The sequence below is a fragment of the Tauraco erythrolophus genome, chromosome 2 (assembly GCF_009769465.1).
Source record: "Tauraco erythrolophus isolate bTauEry1 chromosome 2, bTauEry1.pri, whole genome shotgun sequence".
NCBI classification, from domain to species: domain Eukaryota; kingdom Metazoa; phylum Chordata; class Aves; order Musophagiformes; family Musophagidae; genus Tauraco; species Tauraco erythrolophus.
In genome coordinates, this window is record NC_141466.1 from 35,014,761 (window position 1) to 35,029,792 (window position 15,032).

Consider the following 15,032-nt stretch of genomic DNA (forward strand, 5'->3'; position numbering starts at 1 on the left):
CAAACTGACACTGTAAGGGTCTTTGGATCTGAGGAGATACAAACAGATATCGTGGCTAAATTGGAAATCCAACCCTCAACTACAACAGTTGTTCCTGCAGCCAAGAAGAAACAACGAAAGCAAAGGTCGAGGCACTTAGTAAAGGAGATAGACACTCCTCCTAAGGGAGAGCAGGAAGCAGAGATCACGGACTGGCCAGAAGGCAGACATTTTGAAGCATTGCCCAAGGAAGTGACTCATGCCAAAGAGGCCCCTGTATAATAAATTACCAGCAAATGAAAAACAATATGCTCTATTTACTGATGGGTCCTGTCATATTGAGTCCCACAAGACAAGTCACAGAAACTGTCACAGGCAAAGGCGAATCAAGTCAGTTTGCAGAAATGAAAGCCATCCACCTGCCTCTAGACATTTCCGAAGGAGAAAAGTGGCCAGTACTCTATCTCTACGCTGACTCATGGATGGCAGCAAATGCCCTGTGGGGATGGCTACAGCAACAGAAGCTGATTAACTGGCAGCACAGAGATAAGCCCATCTAGGCTACTGCATTGTGGCAAGACATTGCTGCTGGGTAGAGAACCTCATTGTAAAAGTATGTTACGTAGATACTCATATGCCCAAGAGCCGTGCCACCAAAGAACATGGAAGCAAGGAGCAGGTAGACCAGGCTGCCAGAACTGAAATAGCTAAGATAAACCTGGACTTGGAACATAAAGGCGAGCTACGCATAGCTCAGAGGGCCCATGACACATCAGGAAGAGATGCAATGTATAGATGGGCTTGTGATCGAGGGGTGGATCTGACCATTGATCATTGACCATTGACCAATCTGATCATTGAAGTCACTGAACAGGTCATCCACGAATGCGAAACATGCGCCATGATTAAACAGGCCAAGTGAATAAAGCATCTCTGCTGTGGAGAACAGTGGCTGGAAAGACAGTGTGGGTTGATCCTCCTTCAGGAAAAGGCAAACCCGTTCATGAAGTTCCTTTTGCTCAAGGGCCAGGGTGCACTTGGTGGCTAACAGAGGAGGATGGGGAAACTTTATGTGTACCTCAAGGAGATTTAACCTTGGAGGAAAATATTGCATGATTTGAGTTGCATGTCATAGCTGTACGTCAAACCACTACAGCAAGAGACACTAAAACTAACTGAGGGTGAATCTTTTAAGGAACTGGGCAAGGCGCAACTGGTTTCAATGCCCAACAACCCAACCCAACACACCAGCTCCTATTAAGGCTCTACTTGCTCTTTTTTTTTTTTATCTCTTCCAAATTATCTCCACCTTATTCTTAATGCAAAGTGCACAAGTTCTCCCTTGGAACGTGCGCTAGGCGCTAACATTTCCTTACACTTACATAGCACTAACTAGAGCAAGGTAATGGTAGTAATTTCAGATTTCCACTACTGTAAATTAGAACAGCAGGTCGATGTGTTTGATTTGTCTGAAATGTAGTCTCTCTTCTCACACATTACTATGTTATAGCAAAGTCACTAAGATGAAACAACAGATTGTAAAGTCATAAAAACATGTAAATTATCATAGCATCGGTGCTATGACATAACACTGGATTATCAGTAAAATAATTTGTGTTATTGTGTGCTCACAGCTCTTATCTTGTTCGCAGGAAATAAAAATGGTTCTTGCTGAGTACTTTATTTCAAAATCCATTAGCAGAATTCGTTACTGAAAAATTGGGAAGTGATCTCAGAAGACCGAGAAAAGGACAAGATAGATTAATGATCATATTTGTGATTACATCAACTCAGAAAAATTTCAAGGTCTTGCTCACAATTCAAAACATGGAATTTGCCTGTTGGCACCGGAAGGATCCCTCCCCCTGTGGTACAAGATGTTTTGTGAACCACTAAGAACTGGTCATCTTTTTGTACCCTTCTCCCCTTTTACATCAGCTCTCACATGTTCGAATGGCTGACACCAACCCATTATGGATACTTACTGAAAACACTGAAGACAAACTTCGTCTACACTGCAGTTACATTCTGAAAATGTAACTATTTCAAACGGTAATGTCCTAGCCAGAAAAATCTACTCTGAGATCCTTGTGTGCATTGCTGAGGTTTTCTACTTAAGAGAAAATGAGGAAAAAAAATACCTATTAATGCTTTTACTAACACAGAAAAAAACAGTATGGCTATGAACATGACATTGAGTCATGGCTCATACACCATATGCTTGTGAACCTCCATTGAAGAAACACAAATAAAATAAAAAGCGTACGTATTTTGCTTTGCCTTGTCTAGCCCTCATACATTTAGAAGAACAGCAAGGGATCTTACCAGTTTGTATCATAATTAAGTCTGTATTGTCAGTAACAATGTATAAGTCAGAGTAAGTACACAGGCAGTTTCCTGGTGAGGCTGTAGAACTGGCAGGCAGAAAAACAGACAGTGTTTGTTAATAAAGCAAATTGGATTAGAAATTGCCTGGACACAAATCAAGGTACATAAGCTAAAAGAGACAAGATGTGCAACGTCTGCTGACTTCATCTAATTGTGATATTTTAACTCCCTTTCCAGCACTGACCTCCTTTGCCTCCTGCCTAATGTTTTGCCTCCGCTCTGTTATCAATGAATGCTAGAGATCCTTCACACACTTCTTCCTTCATCCCAGAAAATACAGTTTCTTTCAAAGCATGTTTCCTCTTTAAAGATGTTCATGCAGACAGTGAGGTCTAGTAATAAGATTAACTCTGCTCAACCAAAACAGCTATCAGCTGAGCAGACAGATTAATGAGCTCATCTCACATGTTGCATGACATCTTCTTCCTTGCTAATTCCAAACCGCAATTTCTAAGACTAGGTTAAAACACGCTATAAAGACAAGCTGAAAGGGTAAGAAACAACAGCTTAAAACATTGTGTTTCCCAGGGAAACTAAAATCACATGGAACAATGTAAATGTTGCTATTTGTAAATGAGGGGCTGCTCCACAAGTGAGGGTCAAAATCTCTTCCATGTCTCAGATATGTTTCTTTAACTGAAGTTTCTTACCTGGAAGTAGGAAGATAGGAGCTATACTGCTGAGGTAAACAAGTAAGGCCAATAAAAAGCATGTGGGAGGGATGTTAAATATGTCACTTCAAGGAGCCAGTTAGCTGCTGCATCATACTCAATCTGTTTGTTGCAGAGGATCCTAAATCACTTCTTCTGCACTTCCTACATTAAGCTAACAATTGCACTGCAGTTGACAGGTTCTCAGCAGATCTGAACAATTCATCAGCCTGAAGCAGCTTTGTTACAGCACTGTTGAGTCTGGCAGGGACTAAGTTAGAACAACCTTGGATGTATCTTCACCGCACTGTAGCCAAAAACCCACACAATATCCATTAGAACCATAAAGACCCATTTCATTCCCCCATTTCATTCACAGACAAACCTTATCCGATAACTTCCTGATGCAGTCAGGCTGGCATATCAAACCTCCCTTTCTCCCACCAGCCAGTCCTCAAACCTGCCTCCTAAACGATGTACAAGTCACATGGTTAAAGTATGAAAAGATGCAGCAAAGCGAAGAGGGCCCAGCTATGGTCTTTACAACATTTTGTTCAAAGATGAGTCCAAGTTCTGGGAAGATTCTCCCAGACTACAACAGTGCCCAAGACTCAGGGCTGCAGCGTGCCATGGTGACCAAGCAGGAGAGTAAAACATTCATATGGTGCCATTCTCAACATACTGGTCAAAGGCTACCCCTTCAGCTTGCACTAGCGGTGGAGAAGTTACTGCAGCTTACACTATCAAAGAAACCAGCCCACCCATCGATCTGTTGTCAGATTCACAGGCTCTCATGCTTAGCAGTCTTTCAGCAGAGGAAGCCACAAGTTGCTTCACTTTAGGGAAAAATAAAACTGTTCTACAGTGCAAATAGTTTTCATTTATCCTAGAGACTCTGATTGCATAAAGGCTCTCTAAGCATAAATGAAATTTACGCTATGACAGCAGCATAGAAGGAGCTTAATTAAAATGACAATATAACTCAATATAGCCAATGTTCTCATTTACTGTGCCAAAGATTTCCTTCTGAATTTTTATGCTTGGACTAGACCCAAGTAGCAAGAAAACTATAAATCCCCAGCTTATAGTGGTCTCACAAGGGACTTCACTATCAACAGGTTTAACATGAAGCATGTGACATTACGAATTCTTACAATCATGGAGAGGAATCCACCTGCTGAAGACAACCTTAAGATTTACAGAGGAATGATATGAATTTTCACTGTATGATCATTACCTACTCCTATCGCCCCAAACTGCCACCATTAATTCAGACATTACTAGAGAAAGTCCAACAGCAACTCCCAGTTTTTTAAACTGCCAACAGGGTATACTAATATACCACCCGTTGACAACCATAACAGCTACTTACTCCACAGTATCGATCATCACTGAATATCTGTGGTGGCAGTGGATTGCCTTGCGCAGGCTGCCTATCCTCAGGAATATTTTTATACATCCATTGTCTTTTCTCCTCTGACATTGTGATATCCACTTCTTCAAACTCTATGCGATTGGCTTCCAGAAACCTCACCACATCTTGTTGCCTCTTCTTTATCTACGTGAAAGAAAGGGAAAAAAAAAAACAATACTCAGAGCAAGTCCATCATAACCCAGACATACTTACAAAGCTAAGAACATACGGGAAGTCGCAAACTCAGGAAGACAAAGGAGAAAATATTTTTTTCAGTTCATAAAAGTTAAACACTGTTGTTTCTTTACAAGTTAGCAAAGGTTAGACTTCCTTACCTCATTTCTAGAACGCTGTCTCTTTAATTTAACTGTGGGAATTTCAGCCTTTACTCTCTAAAGATGATTTTTTTTTAAATTATCTGCTCTTCAGAAGTAGGAGTTAGAAGAGGTAGCTCATTTTCAAAGCCATTAGGGCCTATATTTTTAAAGTATATAGGCACCTAGAAATGCCAGGTAAGCAACCTGGCAAGCCCCAGAAGAATCTACTCCTACAAGTGTTTATTGAGATAAACATGCTGGTACGTCTGAAAAAACAAAAAAAAACACCCCAGCTACACACATTTTTGCTTTCCTATACACCTACACATCTTAAAAATGCAGCTTGATGGTTCCCTGAACAAAGCGTGTTGAATCTTTAATTAAGAGTGTCTGCCTGCATAATACACATGCTTAAAAATAAGCATGATCTCATCTCTTGAAAATTAACTTCATTGCAAAAAAAAAAAGCATGGGGTTTGTACTAAACCTCTCAAAGAGACTATCATATTTATACAAAAGGCTAACAGAGGCAGAACACTGGCAGCTTTTAGTTCATTGTAGCTAAGATCAACCCTTAACAGCTAGCTGGGCTTCAAGCAGATACACTCAGGTGAAGACTACTTCTGCCTCAAACAGGGCTTCATATCAAGACAGTAACCTCTGAAATGAAAGTCTGTAGGGCAAAGCTCATTCAGTTAGTTCCGCTCTGCATCCTCTTCAGTCCATACTGTATTTCTTGCATCTACTTAATGAAGTGAATTTTTTCAGAAAGGAACTATAAATTATATGCTGTATTTCTTACAGTTATAATCAACAGCATTATTTGAAGAAAAAAAATCCAGCGTTAATGATTTTATGGTATTCCTGGAGTTCAGATCCACTCAGTTGCTGACTGGCATAAAGCCCAGGTAGATGAATCATGCCTGTGGGTATCATATGACCTAGATACTATCTGGAAATCAGACAATTTTTAAAGTGCATGTGCTAGTTGTTCTCATCACACTATCCATTCTATCTACCTGAACACACGAAAAAAATACATAACTTTTAGAAGTAATGGTGATGGAATCATTGTTTCCTTGAAATAAGAGGGTAGCCATCCCAAGAAACTGCAAAGACAATTATGATTGTCTTTTAATGATAACTGTCTTTCTTAAGAAATGGGCTGCATAGTAAGTTTGTGTCTCAGAGTCTTACTCTTTTTCCTTTTCTTACATATATTGGCGGGGATTTTTTTAGGCATATGTGGAATGATCACTCTTTCATGCAGAAGGCAGCTCCTAAAATTGTGTGCAAGTAATGTATTATCAACCACAGCAAAATTACTGCATCATCATCACTGCTGCTACCGAAGACAACATCCCTTTTACTATCTCCTTAAAAATTCCAAAGACAAATTCTGTTGTCAATGTAGGATTGAAAGACAAAAACATTTTCCTCTGTCTTTGACCAAAAAAAAGCTGCAAGAGAGGCCCAAAAGAGACAGAGACTGAGATTTTATTAACATGAATATTACATATTTGTTCAAACAGAAGAGAGATATTTAAAATGATGCGTGCGAGAGGTCATTTCCTTATAGCGGAGTACAGCTAACACCAAGACGAATTCCCTCCTACAGCATTGACCAGCTGCACTGGTCAGAGCAACCAGTAAACTCAGAGTGCCTGGGCCAGCCCTCTGGCCCTGAGGTCAAATGGCATCATCTGGCCAAGTTTATTAAACCTGCACCCTCTCAAAGTGGCTGCATGCAAACTGTACATCGGGAATGATCCTTGGCATGCTGTAACATCTAAATCATGGCCACAAACTGCCTGCAAGGCTGAAAGTTAGTCTTGGCCAAAGCTGTCCGTGCCAGCGACAGTAACAGCTTCACAGGACAGACAAGAGGGCTCCATTGCTCAGGCCGAGGCCACGTACTGGTACACACCTATCTACATTACCCATTTTCATTTGCTGTCTTCCAGTAGCCTGTACACTGGGCACAAGTTTCACTGCAACTCAGATTTAATCAGATCCCTCATATTTTACTGTTCACACCATGAGAATGCTCTCACAAACCCACATTTCCTAATCTTTCCTTTTTATTTTTATAAAACTAATTAAGATGTTGAAGTGAAATAAATTGTGGGGTTTTTTTAGTCAGAAGCCTTGCAATTCTCCACATGACATCTGCTTGAGTTATCAGCTGTGGATGTGCCAGCTGCATAAATTAAACAAAATGCCCTGAAAACTCTTAGCCAAAAAAGTAGCGTCTTCTTCTACTACCCCAAGTGATTTGATTCAAGTCTGTAAACTGAAACAAGCGCATTAGTTACATTAAAAATCCTATTAAATTATGCCTTGTTTAACATTGATGCTCAGAGCATCTGCCACAACAGATGCCATCTGATTATTCCCAAGAAAACCACGGGACCTTTGTCTTCCTCTACAACTGGATCTGTGCCGCAGGAGTGCGTCAGCCTCGCAATCCTGCCTGCAGCTCTCTGTGGTTACTCTGAGATATAAAAACTTCCAGCGTTCGACCAGATGAAACACTGAGCAAGGACAACATGACACAAAGAGCACTGTCAGTTCTTCCCTCCTCACTAGCCTATGCAGAGGACCTGAGCTCCCATCAAGAGCCCAGTGGAGAAAAATTCATCCTCATTTGACAAACTCCGGAGGTGGATACTTCAGTCCTCTCTGTGAAACTTAGCCTTGTACTTTCCCGCTTCTGAGGTTTCCAGAGAGTGATGCAATCAAAAGGGATCTGAAGAGAGTATTCATATAATCAGAGGTACCATGTTCAGAAAAACTTGGTTCATGGCTATTCATACATCACTTTGGGAAAGCATCTGTATTCTTACAGGATAGGCTGCTTTAGCATCAAAATATTTTGGTTTTAATATGTTTCAGCACACCAGAAGACACTGTGAGATACACCATCAAAATACATATCCATTGTGAAGTTTCAGAGGAAAACATATCCCTCATTTAATTTTGTATTCTATTAAGAGACTGCAGCTTTAATATGCATCCTATTTATCTCATCTTAAACAGGCAGTTTGACGTAGATTTTTTTTTTTTAATTTCCTTGTAGTCATGACAGAGTATTAGCCATAAATACAACCAGGAACAGGCAATATCATCTCCTTTGATTAAGCAGTGACACTGACTTTGAAATAAAAGCCGTGTCTCTCTACATAATATGAATCTAATTTATCTCTAACATGGTGAAGAAAACTCTGATAGGGCTAATAGTCTACTTTCATAATATGATGTTTGTCTCCCATATTTTTAGCAGGCTGTTTTCTGAACATCATTCCTCTGGGTTTGGTTTTACTGTTCATCTATGTTTTACTCACAAGACAGGAAAAAACTCCCAGAGACATCTCCATTTTATCCCAGTATTTGGAGCTGGATTTTAATTAGGATTAAAAACCAGAAAAACAGGATGTCCACTTCGACATACAGAACTGCTAAAAGGAGCTAATCACTTGTTCAGTAGCCCTAGCCCAATTTACAAAAAAAAAAGTCCATCTCAGCTAAAGTATCCTGGCTTTCTCCCCTAGTTTTTATTTCTTTATACTGACTTGTAACAGGTAACAGGAGGATGCGATTTCAGACTGCTGTGGAGAAATACTTTAAAGATATCCTCAGGCCAGGCCAGGTGGGACCACTGGGATCATCTGTTCTGACCTTCAGCATCCCTGAATTAATTCCTCTTGGGAGTAAAGAGTTTCTTCAGATTTTTTCCCTCCTAAGATCCACTCCTGAACTAACAGAGAATCTGCTGGCCTTTGTAAATTGTTCCCATAGTTAATTAACTGCCTTCATTTAAAATATTTGTTTGCTTCTGTTCAGAATTCACCTCACTTCCAGCTTTTAGCCACTTTACTCTTTACATCTTTGGCAGATCTGTAAGATGTGTTTCCCACACAACTAATATAAGGGGGAAGCAGATCACCCAGCTAACCTGAGCAGTGATCTCTGGTAAAAACTCTATCACCTATTTAATAGCAAAATAAGGATGTTACCATCATAAATAATGTCTAGACTGAACCGGAAGTTTAGCAAAATCAGATCACATTCTGTATCCAAAATTCCCTGGAAGCTTCTCATCACTTCCAAGAGGTCACAATTTCCTTCTTTTTTTCCCTCTCTGCCTCCTGAACCTGTTTTTAGTAGTTCTCCTGTACTAGAAAGGCTTGGCTACTGCCAGCTGCTGAACCAGAGGAGCATATCATGTGGTCTCTCCATTACTCAATGGCAGCAGTATTTCTTTATTCTATACTATTTTAACCAAAATATTGAATACACTGCAAAAATCTTCCTTGTCCAGGATTTATCTAACTCAGGACAAAGGAATGTTACTTCTACTATACTATAGGCAAGATGATTCAAGCAGCAGTATTAATAGGAACTATGAAATAGCCATGATTAAAGAGAACTTCTCTGCCTTATTTCGTTAGCCCAGTTAATATAAATCATACAAAAGAGACACGTTCTCAGTTTCCAATCTCTTCGCAGTGTCAGCAGGCATGCTGCTGAGTGTCTGGTGCCCACAAAGCGGATACAGGAGGTTGGTCTTCTGCTCTGGACTCTTAACTCCCACCTTCTGGAGAAAAGGCATTCCCTGGGCTTCAGTCCTCCTGCCTGCAAGTGGAGAGAACGAGAGCAGGTACCATCCAGTGCACTAGCTGGTGAGTGAGATGTCCTACAGCCTCTTCATCCTGCAACTGAAGGGACTAAAAGCCTAATCTGAACGGTCCACTCATCGCAGACAGATCCCAAGAACAACTAGCATCCTTTCTAACACAAAATCTCACCCCAAAAAATACTCAGATCACACACACTGAGAACAAGGCCTTACAATTAATATCTTCCAAGCAGACTTGTCAGACCACAAACACAATTTAGAAGTCTGACACATAAAAAAACAAAACAGAATGCATGTCTAAGTCCACCTTAAAGACTTGTTTCACAGACTGACACACATCTAGACCTGTGCCTCTAAAGACAGAGATGGTCCTGCTGGTTCCTTTCCTTCTATTTCAATCTTGTTACGCTTACCTGACCTCTGCCCTTACTCCAGAACTGCAGCAGCCACGTTATCCACCCACTGACTCAGCTTAAATCTGAATGTATTGCATTTGTCAGGGGCACCTTTACAGTGCAGTTTGATGATATAGCGAAGCGGATCTCACCACTGCCTGTCAGTGAGACAACGCAATGTTCCTCCTTCCTGGCAAGCAGCTCCTGCAGCTTTCCTTCCACAAGCATAATGCAGAAACCAGGGGAACGGGGGAAGGAGCATCAATAATGTCAACACCACAATCTCATCGGTTTATACCAGTAGCAAAACTGCATCCTAAGAAAATGGCTCAGCAGAAGCTCACGCATGACCAGCTACAGGTATTTGAAATATGAACTGCATAAACAGCATCTGTGTTACATAAACACAAGGTCCAGCTCACTCCCACAGCTGAAAATAGCAAATGGAAGCTTCTGCCTTTACAAGTCATGCAAACATAACCAAAGGGATTGCTGCAGTACAAAATGCAGATGTAGTATAGCTGCTGCAGAGGATTACTAATCTTCACTTCTCATACAGATGAGGCTTAATGCATACTCCCAGATAATAAGGAGATACTATGCTCTACAGAGATGCAAGCCCTAACCACATCAAATGAACAGAACTCTAAACAGCATTAACTGCAAACCTACACGTACCTTCCTTAGAAAAGCAAGGAGGAGGCAATGCCTCTCACAAACACACTAAGTCACATCTGCATTCTCTTCTTCTGTTTCCGCTGTGTTTCTTCTTTCACAGAGAAGCAATAAAAACAATCTCACACATTCACCCCAAGGCTGATACGCATAACCTCATGGTCTTGTTACATTTTGCAAACTGTAGCAATAGAGACTTCCTGCCACATTTCTCTTTCTTTGCCTGGCTGAGGAAAGGAAAGCACAACTGACCCCTGGAAATTTTTATCGCAGAGAGATGGTAGTGCTGTGACAGACCTTTACAAAGGTTCATATAATTAATTCATTGTTCTTGGCACACAAAAATACAACTCAGCAATGTACACAGGGAAAAAGGAGATGAGAAGCTGTGGTGAGGTTTAGGAGGGTAATAAAGAAGAAATTTAAAAAACAAAGATTTAAAAAAAAATAGCATTACATAACTATTCCAAAAGTAAAGTAAGTGGCTACCTGCCGTAGCAAATACAGCCTTACATGTGACAGAAGGAAAATACAGTCCTCTCAGAACAGAGCTCCAAATAGCTAAAATCACCTTCAACACTTCATCCTCAAGAAAAACTATATGTTAATGTTTCAACATCCTAAAAATTGACCACGGAACTTTTCAATCTGAAAAGAAACAGAACAGTCCCTGTACAGTGGCCACATGCAGCCTGCAGTGCCCTGGTCTCCTGCTAGCAGCACTCTTCCGCTTCCATACAGAGCCATAATTAAGGACACACCATATGAAACACTGTATTGAACCAGGAGGGCGATCTGTTCAGCTGTATGCAAAATAAGTTTAGGTCCCTGTGAGCTGCTGAGACACTGCTTAGCCAGGCAACCTGCACACCTTTTTACCTCTGAGCAATGCGTACAGTGTCTTTGGAAGAGCCCACTATTTAAGAAATGCAATTAAAATCTGAGCCAGGTTTGGTTTTTAAAAGACTCCTAATCACAAGCAGACAGCTAAGGAAAACATATTATTTTCTTATGTTATGTTTTATTATGTTGCACTATGATAAACGGCATTTAAATCTATTTCTGTGTATGTATGTTTACTACAAGCTGAAGAGGAAAGTTTCTTACTTAAGACTTTTTTTTTTATTAAGAAACTATTGTTCTCTGTGCAAGTAACAAGGTGACACTCAGAAACATGAAGGAGTCTAGCAATTACAAATACGTTTATTACTGAGCAAAACAAGAGATGATGAGAGTTTGCTCAGAGGTTTAGTTAGTATTATTTAAGTGAGCATGTAAGAGAAAAGGAGAGACAGATATGGACCAAACAGAAAAAGGGGAAAGACCAAGAAAGGAAAAAGAGAAGATTCTACAGAAATATCAGCTACAGGCGTTGCCATGCAGGGCACCTCTGAGCCGTGTGCAGCTAAGAAAGCCTCTCACGGAATCATGGAATGTTAGGGATTGGAAGGGACCTCAAAGGATCACCTAGTCCAATCCCCCTACCGGAGCAGGACCACCTAGATCAGATCACACAAGAACGTATCCAGGCGGGTTTTGAACATCTCCAGAGAAAGAGACTCCACAACGTCTCTGGGCAGCCTGTTCCAGTGTTCTGTTACCCTTACTGGGAAGAAGTTCTTCCTCTCCAGTCACTCCCAAATCTACCTCTCTTTATTTCTTCTGTTCCAGGAAACAAGATTTGCCAATGATGTACACAAATGGAGTAAGTGATTCTATCATTGTTTTCTTCTTGCAGCAGTTAACAATGTGTTCCTACAGTGCTGAAAATCCACTTACATATAAGTCTCTGATGGACTGGAAGAAACCAGATGCTATGAGACCCAAATTTTGGTTATTACTTTCCATCAAAAGAATAAGAATGCCACAGAAGCTGGATCTTCGAGTTAATGATGTGAATTTGTATTCCATTGCATCAAGGTGAAACAAAAAAAAAAACACATCATTGCTTGTGGAAATGAAAAATGGCTAAAACAAAGTGAAACCTGAAGACTTTGCAACAAGGACTGAACCAGAACTTGGAAGTCCCACTGAGTGTACAGGCAGGCAGCACCGAACCAGAGAGACCTTGACAAACTAGCAGGCAGAGGACTCCATGCAGCCTGAGGAATGTAACGAGAGAATTTGCAGCCTAGGCTGGCAAGCAGCAGGTGACTGCCAGATTGAAGGTCAGGATGCACTGCTGGTTGTTCTAGCAGGGAAGCTGGCAAAACCTGCTGTCGGTTTGGATCGTAACCGACAGCAGGAGCTCCATTCTATGGAATTACACTATCCTGAAAACTTTTACATTTCTATTTAACAAAATGCACACTGGAAATTATACTTGTGCTGCAGATACAGGATCTTTCCTAGTCATAGCTATTTTCTTGTGAGTAACCTGGGAAGGCATACTGGTTCTCCTTCGGCTGGGCCTCTAGCTAAAACAGAGGGCAGATTACCAGAGCATGCTGGTAACTTGGTCTGGTTTTAATAATGTCTCAGTCAACAACAAGCCAACTTTCAAAATTATTAGAATTATGTGTTAGGAATTTATCTCTTAAAAAAACCCCAAAAAACCAAAAAACCACAAGGTTGGAGATTCTAGTGTCCAGCACAAAAGACAAGAGAAACTTTGAGCAGTCTGGAAGATTTCAGGGATTCATGAAGCGTATTTTCGGCTATCAAAAACTTCTCCTGATGGAACCATCTTGCAGGACTAGAATAATTCATTTCAAAAGACTAACAATTCAAACCTTAGCTGGCAGCTAACTTCTTTCAATAGATCGATGTTTTTGTTTGTACTTTACCATATGTTTCAGTGATTCAAGAGAGTGGTTAAAAAGAAAGTGTTATTTTCATGCATTTTTTCAACAGAAACCTCTCAAAGTTGCCAGAGAATAATTTAAATCTCCTGTTTAGCATTCTACATTTAACTCCTCCTTATACTATTCTCTTTTGTCAAAGTGGCATATTTATAGCAAGTATTTTGCATCATGAAAGAAACCCTTCCAGTGAGCAACGTCTATCTTCCTTTTCAAAACATATACTACACATAAATACAAGTATGATAACTGCAACTCTTATTAACTCAGCTACTCTTTAGTACCTCCTAATTAAATGTAAGTTGTTCTCTGATCTCAATGCTATATTACTTTTATACATACGTTTATTTCTTTTGATTTCTGTAAGTTATTTGATTCTGAAGAATATCCTTTGCTTCCCAGTGAAGTCCCAGTTCAGCTAGGTAGTCAAGAACCGTAAAGTTCTGAACTATTGGAATCTCAGTCCTTATCCTGCAGTGATGAAAACAAAATTGACCTTGAATCTCACAGTTCCTCCTGCAGACTTAGGAGAGTGGGGAAGTTTGGTGTCTTGCACATGAAAGTCCAATACTGCTGTAGCTGAAAATCTGCAGAGGTTAAGAGGTATCACTTTGTTACTATGAATCAAGGTTGCTTGGTAGAATTACAATTTTGTGGAGGGAAGAATCACAGAATCATAGAATGGCATAGGCTGGAAGGGACCTTAGAGATCATCTAATCCAACCTCCCTGTCATGGGCAGGGACGCCTCTCAACTAGATCAGGCTACTCAAGGCTCTGTCCAACTTGGCCTTGAACACCTCCAGAGAGGGGGCATCCACAACTTCTCTGGGCAATCTACTCCAAAGTCTTACCACCCTCGTACTGAAAGAACGAGGAAAGAAAAAGACCATAACTATGTTTTGTTTCTTTATATTCTTAAAATATGTTAAATATTTGGTAATTGTTTAGAGTTCACTGAAATAGCACTGAAGAGAGCAGTTTTATAAGCAGGTTTTGGAAAGTAAGCAAACGCCATAATACTCGTATGAGTCAGCAGTGTGCCCTGGCAGCCAAAAGGGCAAACAGCATCCTGAGGTGCACTAAACACAGTGCAACCAGCCAGTCGAAAGGGGTGATTATGCTACTGTATTCAGTGTCAGAGCGGCCTCACCTTGAGTACTGTGTGCAGTTCTGCACCCCACAATTTAAGAAGGATGTTAAGGTACTTGAATGTGTCCAGAGGAGGTCAACAAAGCTGGTGACAGGGCTGGAAGTAATGTACTATGAGGAGTGGCTAAAGACTTTGTCTAGTTTGGAGAAAAGGAGGCTGAAGGGCAACCTTATTGCTCTCTACAGCTTCCTGAGGAGGGGAAGTGGAGAGGGAGCTGCTGAGCTCTTCTCCCTGGAACACAGTGACAGGACGTGTGGGAATGGTTCAAAGCTGTGCCAGGGGAGGTTTAGACTGGAAACTAGGAAGCATTTCTTTACCAAGAGAGTGGTCAAACCCTGGAAGAGGCATTCTAGAGAGGTGGTCGATGCCCCAAACCTGTCAGTGTTTAAGAGGCATTTGGACAATGCCCTTAATAACATGCTTTAACTTTTGGTCAGCCCTGAATTGGTCAGGCAGTTGGACTAGATGATCTAGACGAGTTCTAACTGTTCTATTCTATTCTAAATTCTGCAAAGAAAAATAAAAGTTTAAAACCAAAAAATCTCTCTAACAAGAAATTCACACACACTTCCTATTATGTAACATGTTTATCACCTAGACTTTTAAGATGAGAACACACAAC

The 15,032-nt window shown here is 40.7% G+C and overlaps 1 protein-coding gene across 1 annotated transcript in view; it reads right to left on the reverse strand.

Annotated features, from left to right (window-relative positions):
* Positions 1–15,032, reverse strand: part of SH3BGRL2 (SH3 domain binding glutamate rich protein like 2) — a 43,794-nt gene that overhangs the window by 16,657 nt on the left and 12,105 nt on the right. Inside the window, exon 2 of the mRNA XM_086608254.1 lies at positions 4,390–4,575. Within this exon, the coding sequence (XP_086464380.1) occupies positions 4,390–4,575 (186 nt within the window). The remainder of the gene's footprint in view (positions 1–4,389; positions 4,576–15,032) is intronic.